Below are 17,124 nucleotides of genomic sequence, written 5' to 3'. Positions count from 1 at the left end.
TGACCTTATCTATAACACCCGTATCTATGAAGACCGCTTGTGGATTTTATTGTCCTGGGTCTTTAAAATACGTGAGGCTATCAAAATAGAATTTTTCTGAACTTTTTCGAAAAACTTGCATTGGAAGGGCGGGGGTTTTTGAGTCGGTGTCTTTTCTTTTTTAAAATGTAGTACATAACATATTTTTTTGGAAAGCACAAAGGACAAGCTTAATAACTGTCTTGTTAACGTCATTCTGGAAAACGTCTATAAAACTGCGTTGTAGAAGTCTAAAAAGCTCTTAAAGTACGCGCTGTCGTATGTAGAGGATCTGCCGGAGACACTTTCCGAAATGTGCCAGCGAAGTGATATGTATGTGTCGTTTACATCCCAGCCAGATCTGGCTGTTAGTGCCAATTATGTCAGTCAGTTCTACTTTGTGGTGCATTACCTACAGTTTTTAAAGTTAAATTAATTTCTTTTATACGATTATACAGATTTTAAGGTAAGTTCATAGGCCTCCGTTCATACGTTTCCGTTTGTCCGTTAGCCAATCAGAAGACAGCAAATTTTTAAATCGTACGTCGTCCGTTTACGACGGAAAAGTTGGTTGAAGTTGAACATTTACGTTTCCGTTGGTCCGTTTTTAACAAGAGTGAGGTTATGTTTGGTACGTTAACAGCGTTCGCCTATTCGTTCTTCACAGTAATAATCAGATAGCAACGTATTCTTACTTTCGTACCATTTTTACATATTGTACTGAAAATCACGGAGGGTACAGTACAAAATAAAATTTAGGTTATGGTTATACGTTGCACTTGTACAATGTGCCAGGATTGCTATGAACCTTAACAAAATTTTCTATCCGTTTGACGGATCAACGCAACGGATGAACGGAGAACTATGAACCCACCTTAACACTTTGCTCGAAAGCAATGTCATTGATTATACACGTTATAATCAATGGAAATACCATCCTGTATATATGTTCAGATGTCATTTAAGTCAGTGGTGTAGTAGTAGATGATCCCATGAGAAATCCACGTCACTGATATTCACATAACCTACATTTGGTTATTTACGTTGAAGAAAAAGTCTGTAAGATAAATAAAACGAAGATGATGTCCGAAAAAGACTACGCACCTCTCAGTCCAGCCTGTGTCCGGGCACTTCACGACAAGCTCTACGATAAGAGAAAAACTGCTGCATTAGAGATCGAGAAGTGAGTATCGTTTACAGGGGGTGATGCAGCTTTTAAGATCTTACATTGCAGAATGGTAAAGGAATTTGCAAGTTTGAATAAGACAAACGAAATTAAAAGACTCCTGAAAGTGCTCGGACAGGATTTCGCAAACTCTACAAATCCACATGCAAGGAAAGGGGGACTTATTGGTCTTGCCGCTATTGCTATTGCTTTAGGAAGGGTAAAGTTGTTATTGGACATAGCCGTTTTCTGAGTAAGTGTTTTAGGATACTTCACTCTACACCGAAGAGTTAATCTATCCGATAGTAGCACGTTTTAGCGACCCAGACTCTCGAGTGAAGTATTACGCCTGTGAATCACTGTATAATGTTGCAAAAGTAGCTAGAGGTGCGGTTTTGCCACAGTTTTCACAAATTTTTAGTGCCTTAAGTAAAATTGCAACAGATTCCGAGCAAAGTATTAAAAACGCCTCGGAGTTATTGGATCGCCTTATGAAGGTGCTTGCACGATTCATTTGGGAAGTAATAAACACCTTGTCGTTTTTAAGGATATTGTCACGGAGAGTCCTTCATTTGATTTGCCAGCTTTTATGCCGTTGCTTCGCGAACGTATATACACCAAAAGTTCCTTTGCCCGACAATTTGTCATATCGTGGATATCGGTGTTGGATGCAGTCCCCGATATCGATTTAATCATTTATCTTCCGGAGATATTAGACGGCTTATTTAAGATATTAGACGACCCTATGTTAGAAGTGAAGAAAATGTGTGACACGGTACTTGGAGAATTTCTACGCAGCATTAAGAGTAATCCGGCTCGAGTGGATTTCGGTAGTATGATTAATATTTTAATCGGTCACGCACAAGAGAAAAATGACGAAATCTTACAGGTGGCGTATTAAAGAATTTAATGTACTGATGCGATTCAGTTTGTTGCAGTTTACGGCAATTACATGGATTAAAGAGTTCGTTCAACTGTCTGGACCGTTAATGCTTCCTTACATGTCCGGAATTTTTACTGCCGTATTGCCGTGTTTGGCGTATGATGCGGATTCACGCAGAAGTATCCTTTTTACTTTTATTTGATACTAACTTTAAATTAGTGTTTTACTAATTGTTTTGTTCTGTTGAGTTTGTTTGGTACAATTTGATTTCTCCATATTTTTAAAGTGATTGATTGAGAAAGTTGCAACCTGTTGGTTAAATTGCTGTTTAATTTTTGTTTACAATATGCATGTATTAGAAAATCATTCCATTTTCTTCATGCTAGTACAAAATATAATTGTTGCACTAGGTGCAAAATAAGAATGGCAGGGTATAAGTAACATTTTTGGGAAAACAAAACTTTGTAGTTGTACTGCTTTGCTAAAGAGGCATCTGGCGGCTACAAATGAATCTAAATGAACACAAATGGTGTTCACTGATTGCGCTGAGTAACTTAATGCCTTGAGATAAGATTTTTCCGTTTGGATATGGTTGAATATTCTCTACATTTCAAAGATATTTTGAATTATACAAGGTGCGTTCACAAAGTAGGGCACTAAAAAGGTAATTTTTTAAAAAAATTGCTGTTGCCATTAATAATATTGACCATAGGCAACAAATTTAAATTACGTATTTTGGTAGCAAACTTTATAATTTTTGATACCATAAAAAGTTTCTTTAAAAAAAAAGTTGTTTTGAAGATATATCCAGTGTTCCAGATATTACAAATTATGGTTCTATAGCTGTGCAGTGACTCTACCACCATCTCTTCCCTTTTTTGACAAAGAAAAATAAAATAACCAGCGTTCTAATATGATCTAAGTTGATATTACTTTTTGAAAATAGGTACAGCCGTACAGCTCCCTGCCATTCTTATTCGGTAACCCAATACTTTATCATGATTTGTTCTTCTTTCTTTTGAAAGCTTTACGCTGCATTAGCTATACAAAAGTACTATTTATTAGTAATGAAAAAGCGACTTATTGCACAAAACATTATAATAGGGCAAAATTCTGTACAAAACAATCTTAACTGATTATGAAAGTACTGACAATTATAAGCGGTAACAGCCTGCATATTTTTAATGTCAAGTACCCACACATACAGAATGGGCTAAATTTAGATGTACATTTTTGTCAGAATAGAAAAAAACTGCATCTTTGTATTAAAGAACAAAGAAATGTTTTTAATTGCCAACCTACTTTCTCATTTCAAACATGTCATTATGACTGAAAGAATTAAATTAGTTTCAATTGTTTCAGAAATGTGAAGGGATAAGTTCCTTAAACTATGTTGAGTAAAGTCCTTACAATGTGAGAAGAGGCTATTATAGAAGTGAAAGGTTATTCAATTTTGCGAAACAACTTTGCCTCTATAATATCTTGAACTGTTTCCAATATATCACCTTCAAATTTCAATTGGCTAATTATGCCGTAATTGAGTAATTTGTATAATTTCGTGTTGAAATTATATTAGGGAGACTCAAAAACAAAATAATGAGATTTCCGTGGTATGCCATACTTTGTTTGAAGTCTATAGCAGAATTACAAATTATGTATTTGTTCTGATCAGGGGTTGGAACCGGAACCCTCCCTCCCTCCCTCTCTCCCTCCCGATATATAGCCGATTGATGTTCCGACATGCGTAGCTCAGATAAGCTTACGTTAATAGCTTTAACTTTGGCTACAAGAGTACTGGATTCGAATTCCAGGCGTATCATACTTCTTGGCAAGAACACCTCACATTCGCTTTCATTCCTTATCGTCGGTGACTAATCCTTTATTGACTTGATGGCGCTTTGATATCGCTCTAGGAAATTCGCTACAATAAAATAATAAAAAAAATATGTTTATTGTATTGACCAAAAATAAAATCTTGCGTTGTGAATTACGTTCAGAGCTACCACACTAATTTCTACCAACTTAACCTTAGTAGGTACTAAATACACAAAATATTTTATAGTGACTAATACTAAAAATGAACCAAAAACAGTAAGAGGGAATGAAAGTAGAAAAATGATCTAGTTGACAAAGGTGAAACGAACGAGCAAACTCAAAGGAAACCTAAAAATATGCAAAAGTATGTTTGTACTTTAATGTTGTGCATAATGCTTTTCCTATAATTGATAATAATTTATATTTTTCATAATAATTGTATTTATTTATGTAAAACCGCAATCTAAAATTACTGATTCCGCAGAACCCATACCGGAACCCTTAAAAATAATGCTACCTAGAGATATGGAACCAGAACTTATAATTTATATGGGTTCCAACCCCTGGTTCTGATATAAAAATGAGGCAATTACAAACCAGAGGGAATTGATATAGGACTTTATTTTATATTGTTTAGGAGACCTTTGACTGAACTTAATTCAAGGCAGTTTTTGATATAAGATAAAGCCGGTGTGTTTTGTTTTGAAATATGCATATTATACAGGGAGGAATGTTACTTGGGTATTAATCAATTAACAATTGATCTGTTCTCTACAATCCGTTATAACATAACTGTACTTACATAATCAAACACTCACTCAACTTATATAATACAAGTGTATTAGTTCGAGAGGCAGCAACATGTAGCATGCAATGATTTCTCTTTTGCAAAATGCTAAAATATTTGTAGACTTGTCTCATTCTCAATTTGCAGGGTATTAAACAATTATTAGCTTTGCGGTTACGTACAATTTATGTTGCTATCTCTCCAACTGAATCAATTCATGCTTATTTTCCTAAATTCGCCTAAACACTGAACCAGAGAATGTAATGGATTCCGCACCACTTTTATCATAAATCTACGATACATTGCATGCGACTGGCCTGTTTTTGTTTTTGATTACTAAAATGCTAAGCGCATGCTTATCCTGTCGATTGGGTTTGGAAACAATTTTTTTTATATCTAGTGCAATGACGCATGCTATAGGAGTTTTTTTCTTCTCCTTAATTTAGTGACAGACATTAAGGAAACCGCAACTGCTGTGAATCACACTTTAATGAAATTGGTCTCCTTGCAAGTAGAACAAGGGGCCACGGCGGTAAGAACTGCAGGAGGTGAGTAAACGACATTGACGACTCGGCGAGACTTACTCATTTAAAAGGTGAAGACAACGAAGTACGGGGCCAACTCGATCTGCCATCTGTTGTCGAAGTTTTAACCCAGCATATCGCCCATAGTTCTGTTCAAACTAAGGTCGCGGTTTTACGATGGATTCATCACTTGTACATCAAGTTACCGAATAAGGTAGAAGAACGCTGTCTGTAGTTTTTGATAATTCCCTTTCACCGTAGATGTTTAGTTATATCGATATATTATTTCCCGCTTTATTGCGAACTTTAGCTGATCCGGCGGACGAGGTGGTACAGCAGTGCCTGGTGGTAATTGCAGAAGTAATATCCGCTCCGGCTGGGGAAGTTTCGCAAGACTTGTCCAAAACACGTAAGTCTTTGCAAGGGTATATATTTTTGTGAGTGTCGCTTGCAAACACTGGAACTCTTGTGACTGGTCAAGTAAAAGGAACTAAAACAAAAACAGAGAGATCACAAGAATATTTTAATAAAATGTATACGTTTGAACAGCAAAACGGTCCGTTCAAAAGTGTATCAGTTTTCTTGTGATTTCCAGATATTTTTGTTTCACTTTATGTTACTCCAGTAGTGCAGAGAAACGTTAATGACACATACTTGTAAATCTAGTGACGTATGCGCATGCGCAGACCAACTTGGGACAAAAGTATTTTATTCAAAGGCAAAAGCAATAAATAATGGACCCAAACTACAAGGAATTTAGCTGGCCTTCACTATAATGTTTGCATTTTAGAGGCACCAATAAGAGAAGCATCACCAGATGTGAACTCATACTATACAAAATTTCTCATTTCGTTACTTAATTCATTTAGCGCTGATAAACACCTGTTAGAAGAGCGAGGCTCGTTCATCATAAGGTGAGAGGTACTGCTTAGGGGGACTGGATTTTTATTCCGTCATTGTAGACAGTTATGTGTTTTACTTAACGCGGAAGACATCTACTGGACGTTGGCGAAAATTTTGCTGAAAGATTCAAATTTGAAATTTGCCAGCTTAATGGTCGGTACCCTTAATATGATCTTACTTACATCTTCTGAATTGTTCGAGTTACGGAATAAACTTAAGGATCTAAACACTAAGGTAAAATTTCAAGTGGCAATGAGTAGATAATTGAGTTATTTGTAGGAATCCTGCACACTTTTTTGCTGTTTGTATGAAACATGGTGTCATGATCCCGTTGCGACTGTCGCCTTGTGTCTTTTAACGCAGTGTTACAAACATATATGTGATCTTATAAAAGTGTTGTATCCTTTGAGAACTTCTTTACATTTTTCATTCTTTTCCTTAACTGTATATAGCGGTAATATAGAAGTGACCGTAGAGTTTTTAACCGAAATCGATAAATTAGTTCAATTGATCGAATCTCCGATTTTTGCATGTAAGCTTAGTCAATTAAATGCGTGAGCCAACTGAGTGTATTGTAGATTTGAGGTTAGAATTACTGGAAGTACCATGCGATCAACATTTAGTGAGAGCCTTGTATGGTCTTTTAATGCTACTACCTCAAACGGAAGCGTTCCAAACGTTAAGGACTCGCCTTGCTTGCATTCCTAGTTTACACTTAGAATGTACTCATAGAAGGTACGTAGATAATCAGGTTTGAGTTTATGGTCTACATGTTATCTGCAGAGAAGCAGCGACAGTGCCAAAAAAATTACCAGAGAAATTGAAGGAAATCGATTTTAAGAAACTTTTAGCCCATTTTAATGAAGTACAAGCTCGCCATAAGGATCACAAAAAATCCACAAGGGCTCAGAAGTTAGCAGTTCTTCAAAAAGCGAATGTCGACATTTAATGACATGATTTTCTTGGTATTTCAGTACAGTACCTGCTCACAATATGGATTGTGACGTTTAATTTTTCGTACTGCAAAATGCATTCCATAATCTTTTGCTGATATATTGATTTGTTCAAGAATAGAGTACTTCTCCGAAAATGATAGTACTTTAATTGGCCACAATTAATTAGCGGCACAGCCTAGGCCCAACTGAGCTTATTAGTTAAGTACGGTTGGTATTGCCAACAATAGCCAAAGATAAAATACATGGTATTTAACTATGTTCTTTTTTATTAATTGTACATTGTTTACAAAATAAATATTGAAAGTTATTAATGGATCGTTATTATAATTTTATATTATTAATTGAAATTTTTCGTTTGCGTCATAAACATATTTCTCGAACATTGATCAAATTGTAGCGAGATCAAATATCACTGTTCAAGGATCACTTCTTTTGTGGCTGTCACAGACTTGATCAATTTTGACTGAGTTCCTGATTATTTGAAAGTTGCAGCAGTGCCTTTTTTTCTCTATGTGTTTTTCCAATTTCAAAGTAATTTTAATTAGAGGTAACATTAGTGAATCCAGTGATGTCTTTAACAAATGGATCTTGTGGCTAGAAATTAGGTTTACATATGCCCAGACCAACTAGAATGAACTTTTTATGTAGATTCTTTTAGTAGTGACATACACCTTCAAAGTTATGTGTGAAGGGGAAGGAGGGGCGCGTATTTAAACCAGGAAAATACACTACCGTCATTTGGGCCTTCTTTAACAGTTTTTACCGACATTACTTTCGTGATAATTCGCTAGTTTTGATGCTAGGGACTTTTATAAAACAAAAATGAAGGTTTTTTCAAGTACTTCAAAAAGATTCTATGCCTTTTTTTTGGTTTGCTTGAATTTTGAATTTTTTCAGTGTAGTATTTTTTGAAAAGAGAATTTTAATATGCTATTTTACCTGAGCCCATATATACTTATCTTAAAAACGGCAGATTATTCAACAATCATTATCAAGAAACGTTTGTAATAAACATTTTTCTGTGTTTTTTTTTAACTAAAAAATATATTGTCATTCTGAAATTTGCAATGTTTTGATTTCCCCCCGTATCTCTTAAGCGAGCGAATATTTTCAAATTTTGACTTCACTGTTTCGTTTGATACAAAAAGAGCACATGATGCCTATATTACTTTTTTGTTAGCCAGTGTTGTAACACACTTATTTGAGTACTGAAGTGCGGTAGGGAAGGAACACAAAATAAAACGCTGAAATGCAAAAAGTTTATTTAATAATGATTGTTATAATTTCGTTTTTTTTTCGGTTCCAACGGTCCGGATCTATTGGAAATACTGTTCTGGTTTAATTTATTATGATTCTAGTTCTAAACATCATTGTGTTAAATCTTTTTTTAATTCATAATGGTATTTTATGAAGTGGACGGTATATATCCCCCTAGAGGATTTAGTCATGAACACCTCCTTGACCATTTCGCACTGTCATCACTTCAGCATAGGCGCTTCATCGCATCAATTAAATTCCTGTATGATATTCTGCACAACAACATAGACTGTTCCAAACTTCTAAATGAAATTAATTGGCATGTGCCTAGATTGACAACTCGAAGAAGTCATACTTTTTCTCTCCCACAAATAAATAGCAACATCATGTACAGGTCTCCTATGTATGCAATTTGTAATAGTTACAATACTATAAGTTCAATCTGTGACATTACTCACTCATCCTGGAAGGACATCATTCGAACATTGAGTATGTAACGACCGCAACTATCTAATTAATTAAGAATTTTTGTCTGCTTCGAATTACTTTTTTTCTTCTCCTATTTTACTTAAACCACCGTATATGTTTATCTTATGTTTTTGTATTTTGTATGTAATTCATATTGTGATTTGTCCTTTAATTGGATATTCTGTTGGGCAATAAAGCATTATTATTATTATTATTATCGGTGTTTCTTGTGAGAACTCAGGTCTAGCCTGGTTAACTAATCGCACGGATTAAAATCAAGTAACGATTAGTGTCTGTGTCTGTGTCTGGTGAAGTTATGTAGGGTCCTTAAAAAAAAAAAAAATAAAAATAAAAAAAATAAAAAAAATCACACACGTACATTGGACATCTAGGGATAATGTAATTCGTACTTACCAACATACCTATTGATGGGCACAATAGCCAACGCTATCAGGAAAGAGGAAAACAAAACAAAAAAAAATCATTATAATAATTCCTGTAATTTTATTATTATTATTATTATTATTATCATTATTATGGTCGGTGTTTCTTGTGAGAACTCAGGTCTAGCCTGGTTAACTAATCGCACGGATTAAAATCAAGTAACGATTAGTGTCTGTGTCTGTGTCTGGTGAAGTTATGTAGGATTCTAAAGAAAAATAAAAAATAAAATAAATATTCACACACTCACATTGGAAATCTAGAGATAGTATGTAATTCATACTTACCAACATAGCTATTAATGGCCCCAATAGTCAACGCTATCAGGAAAGAAAGAAAACAAAACAAAACAAAACAAAAATATCATTATAATAATTCCTGTAATTTTATTAAATAGACTTTATTGTGTAAGTGTTTCTTTGGCTTTGCGTTTGGGTTGAATACGAGTGGGTTGTGATAACGTGGTGTGTTTATGTGAAGAAGGAGTTTTGTGTTTTTTAATTGTATTTATGGCGTTTCTTTGTTCCTGAGGTCGTATTTGTGAGGTTGTTTGGGTTTTTGGTGGAGATATTGCAGTATTTTGTGAGCCTGTGGTGCTGTTAAGGTTTTTGCGCTTCGGTTGTATACGAGTGGGTTGTGACAATGTGGTGTGTTTCTGTGAAGAAGGAGTTATGTGTTTTTTAAGTGTGCTAGGACGTGTAACTTTATTGGGTAGACCTGTCTTTTGTAGTGCAAGTTGCGTTACTTGTATTTGTGGTGTTTCTTTGTTCTTGAGGTTGTATTTGTGTGGTTGCTTGGGTTTTTGGTGGAGATATTACAGTATGTTGTGAGCGTGTAGTTCTGTTAAGGTTTTCGCGTTTCGGTTGAATACGAGTGGGTTGTGATAACCTGGTGTGTTTATGTGAAGAAGGAGTTTTGTGTTTTTTAATTGTGCTAGGACGTGTAACTTTATTGGGTGGACCTGTCTTTGTAGTGCAAGTTTCGTTACTTGTATTTGTGGTGTTTCTTTGTTCTTGAGGTTGTATTTGTGTGGTTGCTTGGGTTTTTGGTGGAGATATTGCAGTATTTTGTGAGCTAGTAGTGCTGTCACGGTTTTTGCGTTTGGGTTGTATACGAGTGGGTTGTTTCTGAGAAGAAGGAGTATTGCGTTTTTTAACTGTGCTAGGACGTGTAACTTTATTGGGTGGACCTGTCTTTGTAGTGCAAGTTGCGTTACTTGTATTTATGGTGTTTCTTTGTTCTTGAGGTTGTATTTGTGTGGTTGCTTGGGTTTTTGGTGGAGATATTAACAGTATTTTGTGAGCTAGTAGTGCTGTCACGGTTTTTGCGTTTGGGTTGTATACGAGTGGGTTGTTTCTGAGAAGAAGGAGTATTGCGTTTTTTAACTGTGCTAGGACGTGTAACTTTATTGGGTGGACCTGTCTTTGTAGTGCATGTTGCGTTACTTTGTTATTTATTTATTATTATTATTATTATTATTATTATTATTATTATTTTTGGTTTCAAGTGAAAAATGTGTAAAAAACCGAAGCATGCCTAGCTGCTTACTTGCTCAGAAAGTCCCGGAAAATATGGCAACTAATCTTGAAATAATTCAAACTGGCCAATAGAAAGCCTCCAAAACGACGCGGTACACTTCCGTGCTATAATAAATTATTAATTAATCGGTTTTGACAGTTTACGCTTCACGGCTTCACGTTACTAGTTTACACTTTGCTTCTTGTATGTGCTATATTTTACGTTTTTCGTCTTCATCTACAATCTTAAATGCGTTTACGTTTTTTAAAACCAAGTACAAATAGTGATTTTAATGTTGCTCCTTGATGTTATGCAACGGATATAGCGCGTGGCCTACTTCTATTTATTTACTATCTACTTTCTGAACATGGTGCCACTGTAGAGATAAGTAGATGCATTTTTCATTGCATTTGGGTTCTAATATTGTTTGATGGAGGATTGCAACATTTGAACGCTAATTTGAATTTTGTTTCACAGTAATTATCACCTTTTTACACAAGCTCAAACTGTTCGATGTAAATTTTTTTAACCTCAACTCAAGGGCCAGACTACTATATGTTATCTAGATACAAAATATAAATATCTAGATCCACTGAAACAAATGTATCTTTATCTGTATCTAGATACTGAAATAAAAGTATCTGTCACAATACTGGGAGATGCCCTACAAAATTCTGGAAGATGGGACACCCTGTACATCAAACCTACTGCCGTGTAAAGTGTAAACGTAAACAGACCTTTACGATGACAATAGTGAATAGAGGTTATGTTGCTGTACTTTTTTTTGGTAAATGAATTGTTTATTTGTAATGCAGTGATATAAAATTGTTAAGCACCGATTCTTTGTTACTCATCAAAACTAGGAGGTGAATAATACACACGGGAAGTTATGCTGTTTAGGTGATAAAAAAATCATGTCTTTCCTAAGAGGATCAGCCAACTACGTCTGGTGCACTACGAGTGTGCTAGGAAAAGGTGCCACAGGTGCCGTGTATCAAGGTGTTAATAAAAGTAACGGCGAACCCGTTGCCGTGAAAACGTTTAATCAGCTCAGCCACATGAGACCTCAAGATGTGCAAATGCGTGAATTTGAGGTGCTCAAAAAGGTCAAACATGAAAACATCGTTAAATTATTGGCAATTGAAGAAGAGCAGGAGGGTCGAGGTAAAGTTATTGTGATGGAGTTATGTACCGGCGGCAGTCTGTTTAATATTCTTGACGATCCTGAGAACACGTACGGTCTCGAGGAGAAAGAGTTTTTACTAGTGTTAGAGCATTTAACCGCAGGCATGAAACATTTACGTGACAACAACCTGGTGCATCGCGACTTGAAACCTGGCAACATCATGAAGTTTATAAACGATGACGGCACCACTGTGTACAAGCTTACCGATTTTGGAGCTGCAAGGGAACTGCAAGAAGGACAACAGTTTGTCTCACTTTACGGCACGGAAGAGTACCTACATCCAGACATGTATGAGAGGGCGGTGTTACGTAAACCTGTAGGGAAAACGTTTGGTGCTACCGTCGATTTGTGGTCTATCGGTGTTACCTTGTACCATGTCGCTACAGGAAATCTACCGTTTCGCCCTTACGGCGGTAGGCGAAATAAACAAACCATGTTTCACATAACAACTAAGAAGGCGAGCGGTGTGATTTCGGGTATACAAACGAAGGAAGACGGACCGATCGAGTGGGGACGGGAATTACCAACAAATTGCCAACTGTCCACCGGGTTAAAAAAAATCGTCACCCCTCTTTTAGCCGGTTTACTAGAAGCAGATCCGGCTCGAATTTGGAGTTTTGAGAAATTCTTTAGCGAAGTGACAAGTCTTCTCATGCGTAAACCCGTCAATATATTTTACATTAATTCCGCTACAAATATTAAAGTTTTCATCCACCCTGATGAGACGTACGAACAACTCCAAGGGTATATTTTGGAACAGACGAATATTGCACCAAACCATCAAATTTTGCTCTTTAAACAAGATCTGTTTGTTGACGTTGTCGGATTAAACACCCGCAGCGGTGGCTACCCCACCACAACTGAAGAAGACCCGTTAATTGTATTCAATGAAGAAAATAACAATATCGTCCCGTTACCCGACTTGGAACTGCCCAAATTTCCAGAGTTTCCCACATTAGTGTCGGTGGAAAATGACGCTTCCCAAGCCAAGCTAGCTTGCAGCATAGGCCACATTTGCAAGCGACGAGTAGAAAAGCTATCCCGTAGTAGTAACTTAATTCATAAGGCTGCAAAATACTTCATGCGCTTCATCACTTTCGAACTGAAGAATCTTCACACAAAATGCCAACACTGCATCGACCTAACTGTTGGCCACAAAGAAACCTCAAGCTCTCTCAAAATGTCACAGTCGATAGTAACCGCTCTACAAAGCTCGCTATTGGGTAGTAAATTAGTTATAACGGACTACGTAGAGGAATTAAGCGACATTAGTGACTCATTCACCTTGGTCACAGACCCGAAAGTTCAGCAACTGCATCAAAAAAACGTAGTAGAAGACGCTCTGAAATTAGAGTGGGACTCATCTAGTCGACTAATCAAGTGCCCATTCCAAATACTCGCCTCGTCCCGCGCGCGTATTCTAATCGACCGACTTCGAGATTCCTGGCAGCATTTAATGCGCGACCGTGCGACGAGATCGCTCAGTTACAACGACGAGCAATTCCACATTCTAGAACGTATTAAGATCACGGAGACGAGCCGGCGAATTAAGGAGCTATTAGAATCGGAATGCGTCCCTTCTTTTAGTCAATTAGCCGAGAATCTCGGCGATTGGTACAAAATTGCCCAAACCGTTTATTTACAAATGACAATTTTGAGTAAGGACGTAATAAGCTACGAGCAGAAGTTGGAGAAGTTTCGCGAGAACCTCTCCATCGAGTGCGTACAGTATTACGAGGAGATCAAATTGCTGTTGGGAAAGATCGAGAGCGGAATTCAGTTTCCTAAAAGTACTAATCAGCTGCAGGGGCGGAAGTTGAAGAGTAGTTTTCAAGAGGCGAACAAGCTGCTGCAAGATATCTCTCAGGCGTTACAGGAGAATACGTCGTTGATTGACCAGTATGAATTGTCGTTAACAAAACTGCAAGATATGTCAAAGGAAGCAACCGTTTGACGGTTTCATTTAGAGTATTATTTGAAAGATTATGTGCAATAGTTTTAAATCGTATTCGTATTTATACTAATTAAATCTCTGTAGGTTGTCAAACTGTGAGACGTATTGTTTAAGAATGTGATAGCAAAGATAATTATATTTTTATTACTTGATTGTGAATTTTAAAAGTACATATTAAAGTAGGTATGTGTTTGTAATATCCAAGGTTAGTTGCATCCTGCATCCAAAATTGCAATACATTTACAGTATTGTAACACTTGAATAATTTCTAAGAACTGGACACGCATACAGAGGATCACAAGAACAATAAGCTTATTGTTGGGGCCTTATTTTGACTCAGGACCTCCAAAACTGACAAACCAATTAACCAATGCAATTCTTACTATTCTAAAGTTATTTGGATACTATGATGTTACTTAAAGCTTGTATGTCACCTTCAATTAGATAATTAGGCCAATTTTTGTCATTTTTTTAGGAGGCGTTAAAAGTTGCTACGATATCACCCTTGGATTCAGTTGTTTCAGCCGTTTACATAGAGCAGTTTTGACAATGACAAAAAACAATATTAGTCCAGTCGATACAATGAAAAATAAGAGGTATGTAGCTGCTTAGCTGGGAAGTAGGTATTCCAAAGTGAATGGAATTTTTTCGGGTTGTTTGAGGATGCTATCCTAAGTAATAATAATAATAATTGACTTTATTCCCATACAAAATGATATACATGAGCATTCACTACATGAGAGTAAAACAAAAAAAAAATTTCTTTTTAAGATACCTATCTACAGGAAAAAACAAGAGGAGAAAAGAGAAGAAAGAAAGTGAATTTTTTAACATCAAAAAGAAATTTAATAGAGAAAGGGATTCTCTATGCACTAAGCATAGGTACAGTCCTGAGTTAAAGTGTAGCTTTAGTTTTTTTTTTCATCATTACGTTTTTTGTTCTATTTTCAGCAAACGTGACTTAGTTATGCAAGAATAATTAATATACTGTCCAGAAGTGTCGTTTGAGTCATCATCCATTTTTGAATAGATTTTTTGTTAATCTTACATTTTTAAAATTACTCGGTAAAACATTGTATAATTTTGGTCCAAGATATAACGGCGATCGTTGAAATAGGGTTTTATTTATTTTTGGCATAGCTGATTTATTCTTTGTGATCCACGACAGTTGCTAATATTAAAAAATTACCGAAGAACCTTAAACAGATACAAGTACTTTAATGGCATAATTTTCTGGTGTACAAAAAGTGGAAGAGATGGTGTCATTCTACTTTTTTGACATATTGATCGTATCGCCATTTTTTGTAGTTTTTTTATAGGAGAAAGGATACTATATGGACACCCGTTCCCCAACAACATACACCGTAACTAAATGGGAATGCATATAAGCATGGTAGGTAAATTGTTTTTAACGCATGACAGGTAAGTGATGCTTTTAATATATAAATTTTCCTTGCTATTGAATATATAGTAACAGACAGACAAAGGAACAGACGGACAGACCAACAGAGAGACGACAAGCAGCAATACAAAATTATAAACGATCTCTAGGATCGTTAATAAACGGCAAAAGTGTAAAATTATGGAACATGTAAAATATGGTTTTTTGTTTTTTTTTACAATAACTTTTTTTTTACAATAACTTTTTTTTAGCAATAAACGTAGAAAAAATTCCTCCCTTGGTGCAAGCCTCGACACCATAACGAACCAAATAGCGAAAAAAGTAGAACAATGGCTCTTAAGATAAAGAACTGGTAGCGTCTCAACGGGTGGGCGCACGGACGGACGGACAATAGGTAATTGACCTCGAGGATAGGGTTGCCAATTGTTTTATGAGAACTATCGGGTTGGAAGACTAAAAATAACGGGGCAAAAAGCGCGACGCTGGATTCTTTTGTAGAAAACGTAAGTAAAACAAATTTTAACAAGTTAAAAAAGTAATCTTAAACGATTTACAAAAAACGCATTTCCACTTGCATTCATTTCCCATTTGTAAGATGCTACTTCTGTTAAAATCTTAAAAATCCGACCACAAATATGAAAGATAGCGTTGCATAGGTGCAATCCATTTTTTGACGTGCTACTTTAATTTCAGTGTATGAGAAGAATTTCATTTCAATGCTTTCATAAATAAGAAAGTTGGCACTGCGCATGCGCAACCGTAAATTTTGAAACTAACGTTAGATTTTCCTTTATTCCAAGTGGCCATGTATGATGTATCAAATTTCATTTAAATGCTTCTATAAATAAAAAATTGGCACTGAGCATGCGCAAAACCAAATTTTGAAACTGGCTTTAAATTTTCCTTTATTCCAAGCGCTTATGTATCAAATTTCATTTAAATACTTTTATAAATAAAAAAGTTTACAATTCCGTTTATATACTATCACTCACCTTCATATGTTGGGAAGGTGTGAAATTAAAAATTGTAATAGATGCAGTGAGCCATATACAGTGCAACATATTCTTTTGGGTTGTCCTGAATATGAGAATGAACGGAAAACGCACGGATTGCCCAAAAACTTGAAAGAAAGTCCTTCATGACGATCAGAACAGTATTCAACGACTGATTTCATTTTTAAAAAGTATTGGTATATTCAATAAGATTTAAGTTAGAAGGAGGTACATCAGGCGAAAGACCAAAAGCAGTCGAACCCTTTATCACTGAAAAAAAAATGGTCGGGACACTGGAATTTTGAATTGATTCGAGTCAATTTTTGGCATTGCGTATTTATATGGCTGAGGCCGAGGCTGAAGCTATACCCATATTGAATTTCATGCAATTCAGTTCATAATTAACGGAGATTTCTAAACAAAGTTATCGTTCAGACAGACAGATTGATGAACAGACGGACAGACCAACAGATAGACGACAGGCCGCAATACAAAATTATAAACGATTTCTAGGATCGTTAATAAACGACAAAAGTGTAAAATTATGGAACATGTAAAAAACGGTTTTTTGGTTTTTTTACAATAACTTTTTTAGCAATAAACGCAGAAAAAATTCCTTCCTTGGTGCAAGCCTCGACACCATAACGAACCAAACAGCAAAGTAGAACAATAGCTCTTAAGATAAAGAACTAGTAGCGTCTCAACGGATGGGCGATAGTAAGGCATGGGGTCACTTGGGCCTGGGAAAATTCTGGGGACCGTGGGAACTTTTTTTCCTTTGATGTATGCCGCCCACGTGGGTGGCCCTAGACCGTGGGAATTTTCCTTTGATCTATGCCGCCTGTGTGGGCGTGG

The 17,124-nt window shown here is 36.0% G+C and overlaps 2 protein-coding genes across 6 annotated transcripts; both read left to right on the top strand.

The window, feature by feature from the left end:
* Positions 1 to 1,004: 1,004 nt before the first annotated feature.
* Positions 1,005 to 7,362, top strand: LOC116182981 (protein VAC14 homolog). 5 transcript variants are annotated; one of them, XM_031503564.1, is made up of 14 exons: positions 1,006 to 1,201; positions 1,253 to 1,403; positions 1,450 to 1,680; positions 1,731 to 2,072; positions 2,122 to 2,245; positions 5,115 to 5,216; positions 5,264 to 5,406; positions 5,454 to 5,601; positions 5,983 to 6,106; positions 6,155 to 6,329; positions 6,375 to 6,493; positions 6,548 to 6,627; positions 6,674 to 6,830; positions 6,879 to 7,362. In XM_031503564.1, exons 1-14 carry the CDS (start codon positions 1,098 to 1,100, stop codon positions 7,042 to 7,044), a joined length of 2,166 nt encoding a protein of 721 aa, XP_031359424.1. In that variant the 5' UTR covers positions 1,006 to 1,097; the 3' UTR covers positions 7,045 to 7,362. The 5 variants fall into 5 exon arrangements, with proteins under 5 accessions (XP_031359423.1, XP_031359421.1, XP_031359422.1 ...); XM_031503563.1 differs by having other exon boundaries at positions 1,005 to 1,201; positions 5,121 to 5,216; positions 5,270 to 5,406; positions 6,375 to 6,627; XM_031503561.1 differs by having other exon boundaries at positions 1,005 to 1,201; positions 5,121 to 5,216; positions 6,375 to 6,627.
* A 4,117-nt stretch (positions 7,363 to 11,479) lies between these two features.
* LOC116182984 (inhibitor of nuclear factor kappa-B kinase subunit epsilon-like) lies at positions 11,480 to 14,072 on the top strand. The gene has a single exon (XM_031503572.1). It carries the CDS (start codon positions 11,650 to 11,652, stop codon positions 13,873 to 13,875), a length of 2,226 nt encoding a protein of 741 aa, XP_031359432.1. The 5' UTR covers positions 11,480 to 11,649; the 3' UTR covers positions 13,876 to 14,072.
* Positions 14,073 to 17,124: the final 3,052 nt, after the last annotated feature.

This window comes from Photinus pyralis, unplaced genomic scaffold, assembly GCF_008802855.1.
Source record: "Photinus pyralis isolate 1611_PpyrPB1 unplaced genomic scaffold, Ppyr1.3 Ppyr1.4_unclustered_Scaffold8275, whole genome shotgun sequence".
NCBI classification, from domain to species: Eukaryota; Metazoa; Arthropoda; class Insecta; order Coleoptera; family Lampyridae; genus Photinus; species Photinus pyralis.
This window is presented reverse-complemented; position numbering and strand designations above follow the sequence as displayed.

Coding starts and splice junctions, on each gene's coding strand:
- LOC116182981 (XM_031503560.1), top strand. CDS start 1,098: ATGATGTCCGAAAAAGACTACGCACCTCTCAGTCCAGCCTGTGTCCGG. Junction 5,217..5,263: donor GGCGGTAAGAACTGCAGGAG/GTGAGTAAACGA, acceptor CTCATTTAAAAG/GTGAAGACAACGAAGTACGG. Junction 6,330..6,374: donor TTAAGGATCTAAACACTAAG/GTAAAATTTCAA, acceptor AGTTATTTGTAG/GAATCCTGCACACTTTTTTG.
- LOC116182984 (XM_031503572.1), top strand. CDS start 11,650: ATGTCTTTCCTAAGAGGATCAGCCAACTACGTCTGGTGCACTACGAGT.